This window comes from Entamoeba nuttalli (genome assembly GCF_000257125.1).
Source record: "Entamoeba nuttalli P19 unplaced genomic scaffold asmbl_5301, whole genome shotgun sequence".
Lineage (NCBI taxonomy): Eukaryota > Evosea > Mastigamoebida > Endamoebidae > Entamoeba > Entamoeba nuttalli.
This window is the reverse complement of record NW_008577368.1, coordinates 828-4,388: the sequence shown is the minus strand read 5'-3', so window position 1 is coordinate 4,388 and position 3,561 is coordinate 828. Positions and strand designations below refer to the sequence as shown.

The following is a 3,561-nucleotide window of genomic DNA, read 5'->3' as shown; positions in this document are numbered from 1 at the left end:
CTCTTGGTGCCCCTCTTGGTGGCATACCTCTAGGAGTCGGTGCTCCTCTTGATGGCATTCCTCCCATTGAATGTTGTGCAGGCCCTCCTCGATTTCCTCTTGCAGCAATAGCTGCCATCATAGGATTACCTCCTCCCATAGGCATTCCTCCACCCATTCCACCTTTGGGTTGTTCTATCATTGGTTTTGATTTATCTATAGTTTCACATTTATTTAATTTCTTTCCTTTTTGAATTTGAGATAATAAATCACCTCTACCAGCAGAAGAAGGTTTTGGCATGCTATTGTTTGATGGGGGTGGTGGCATTCCAACAGGTGGTGGTGCACCAGGAGGAGGAGGGGGTGGTGGCATTCCTCCTGAAGGTGGTGGTGGTGCACCAGCAGGAGGAGGTGGTGGTGGCGCATTTGCTCCTTTGCGTTTAGAATCGTCTTTATCCTTTTTCTTATGCCCAAATAATCCCATTGAATTAGAATAAACTTATTAAGTTCATCCTAGAATAAATTTCAAAAATAACAGTATTAATGAACTTAAAAATTAATTTTTTAGTTTTAATAACGTGGTAATTTCTTCTTCTTTATGTAGAAATTTTCATATTTATTATTTACAAATGACTTAATTACGATTAAGTTTTATCACAGTAGATTTTTTTTGGACTTGTTTTATTTTAGTCATTTAGTTCAAATTTTTTCAGTAGTTTTTTATGAACAAATATTAAACAAACCGTTTTTCCTTTTAATAACTAATAAAACATGAATGAACAAATTTAATTGCACTACCAATGAAAGAAGGAACTTTAAATAAGAATATCAAAAGGAAAGATTTTTTAATTAAAGTTATTAACTAACAGACTTGTTTATTATTATTTGATAAGAAGAATGTAAAGAATATTTTTATTAATGTTCTTATGCAATAATAATTCTTCCAAAAAGAATAACAAAAGAAAAAACCCACAATAAAAACCAGGAATTATTTAAAATCGGACTTTTAAACCCTAAAATAAGTCATTTTGAAACAGTATAATGAAAATAATTAGCAATGCTTTTGTCTTAACTATTATAATTGTTGGAGGATTATATTATGCAAATTCTATCTTTGAGCCAAGAAGTTTATTATCAAGTAATGCAAAAAATATGAAATTAAAACATAAACCAGCCATTGTTGCACATAGAGGAGGAAGAGGAATTAAACCAGAAAATACTATTGAGGCAATGAGGTATAGTTATGAAAACTATGACGCAGATATGATAGAAACAGATATTCATATTACTAAAGATGGAGAATTTATATTTATTCATGATGACACATTAGAAAGAATAACTAATGGAACTGGATTTATTAAAGATTATACATTAGCTGAATTAAAACAACTTGACTTTGGTTATTGGTTTACTGATGGTAAAAGATATCCGTATAGAGGAAAAGGAATTCATTGTAATACTTTAAGAGAAGGGTATGAAGAATTTAAAGATAAAAATGCTATTATGTCAGTTGAAATTAAAGATAGAGATATTACAGTTATTGATAAATTAGTAGATTATCTTAACACTCTTTCTGGATATGAGAAGTTTATGTGTTTTTGTTGTGCTAATCATACAATGATTAGTTATTTTAAAGAAAAAACTAATCATCAATTATGTTATGAGGCAAGTGAAATAGATGCGGTTGGTTATGTTATTGCTACATCATTAGGAATAACTAATCTTTGGTATCATTTTATTCCAAATGAAAATAGATTTTTTCATGTACCATTTATTTCTCTTGGAGGTATTGATTTTTTGGATAAAAAGATGTTACAAATATTACCAAAAATTGATTTAGAAATTATGTATTTTACTATTAATAATAAAAGAGATGCTGCTATTTGTATTGGAAAGAAATGTGATGGTTTAACAAGTGATAGACCTGATATTATTGAAGAATTACTTCATTCTATCACCGAAAGAGAATTAGTTCATAATGAGAGATTTAATGGTGTTATATCATTAGATGCTAAAGATATTTCATGGGAATGTGAAAGTATTTCTTGTGAGTTTATAGATGTAGTAACGTCTACAATTCCAATTCCATTAATTTTTATTTGTAGTATTTTTATAATAAATATTTGTCTATTTAGTATTATTCATATTCTTATGATGATTCTTTCATTGCCATTTAACTTATTTAAAAAGAAAAATGAATAAATTCTTTTTTAATTGAATTATTATTAATCATTTAGTCTAATAATTCATAGATAATAATTTGTTCTACTTTAAATTTAGAATCAAAAATATCATTTGTATTTTTAAATTCATAACATTCTTTAATAGTTTTGGTTTCTCCATATTCTTTTAATGTACTAACTGTAACATTTCCAGTTTCTTCATTTCCAAATGAAAATAGTATTTGAGAATTATTGCTATTTAACTTCATTCCTACTTTCTGTTTAGGATAAACACAAACATTACTTAATTCACCTTTATGTGCAAAACTAAAAGCAAAATGATGTTCATCATAAATCCAATGATCAAAATCAACTTTATCCTCTAAATAACAACCAAACATATCACTTTCATTCATTACAACAAATGCTAAATTTTTTTTACCTTTTATTTTTTCATTAATTTCTTTACCATCAAATTTTAATTTTTCTGAATTATAAATTTCTTCACATTGTTTTTTTCCAGTCCATTTTTTAAGGCAATCACTTTGTAATAATTTAATTTCACTATCATCAATAACTTTATTATTTTTTTTTGTTTTCTTTGTTTTTTTTGTTTTCTTTGTTTTTGTTTGAGTATTTGATTTAGTTTTCCATGGAATTATATTATTGAGATCAGTATTGGGACATAATTTTAAAAGCTCTTTAGAGTTAACTGTTTTGTCTTTAGTAGATGAGGTTTCAATATCATCCATAATATCTTCTTTTACTTCTTTAGCTCTCTTCAATTGATTTTCAACATACCACTTTAATTTGTCACTAAGGTAATCACAAAATGCGATAAATTCTGTTGTTTGTTTTATTTCTTTTATTATTTCATCGAATTCTTTTCTTTTGTTATCAATTCTTTTATAAGTATCTCCTTCTATTGTTGCAGGTTGTGGTTTCTTTTTGTTTTCAAGAGAAATAAGATAAGGCTCTATCGCTTCAAAAAATTTTTCAGTTTCATCGAAGAAGTGACTGTCAAGTATGGTTTTCATTCAATGATGTTATTTTTTGAAGTTTATTTCTTTATATATAATAATAATTTATAAGTTAATTTATTATTTTTTATGTGTTATGAGTCTGTGTTTATTTTTTCTTTAAAATTAATAGTATTGTTATTTACCATTTTAATAGTTTATATTTCACCTTTTTTATTTTTTGATTTTCTTTTTTTTAATAAATGTATTCTTAACTAGAATTTATGGATATTGACAATTGGTTTTTTCAGTGATTGACAATCCTCTTTTTCAATTATAAAGTTCATATTTATCATTGTTTTATCATAATGTCAACATGATATTAATGAAGTTGAAGATGTAAAATATTACTTATGTTATGTTTTAACCATAAGTATTCATATTGTTTGATTGAAACTTAC

The 3,561-nt window shown here is 26.5% G+C and overlaps 2 protein-coding genes across 2 annotated transcripts; one reads left to right on the top strand and one right to left on the bottom strand.

Moving 5' to 3' along the window:
• Positions 1-1,020: 1,020 nt before the first annotated feature.
• On the top strand, positions 1,021-2,181 carry ENU1_126650 (glycerophosphoryl diester phosphodiesterase, putative; the record flags this gene model as incomplete). The annotated part of the gene is made up of 1 exon (XM_008859969.1): positions 1,021-2,181. The coding sequence occupies one exon, from the start codon at positions 1,021-1,023 to the stop codon at positions 2,179-2,181; it is 1,161 nt and encodes a 386-aa protein (XP_008858191.1).
• A 31-nt stretch (positions 2,182-2,212) lies between these two features.
• On the bottom strand, positions 2,213-3,178 carry ENU1_126640 (hypothetical protein; the record flags this gene model as incomplete). The annotated part of the gene is made up of 1 exon (XM_008859968.1): positions 2,213-3,178. The coding sequence occupies one exon, from the start codon at positions 3,176-3,178 to the stop codon at positions 2,213-2,215; it is 966 nt and encodes a 321-aa protein (XP_008858190.1).
• Between the last annotated feature and the right edge of the window lie 383 nt (positions 3,179-3,561).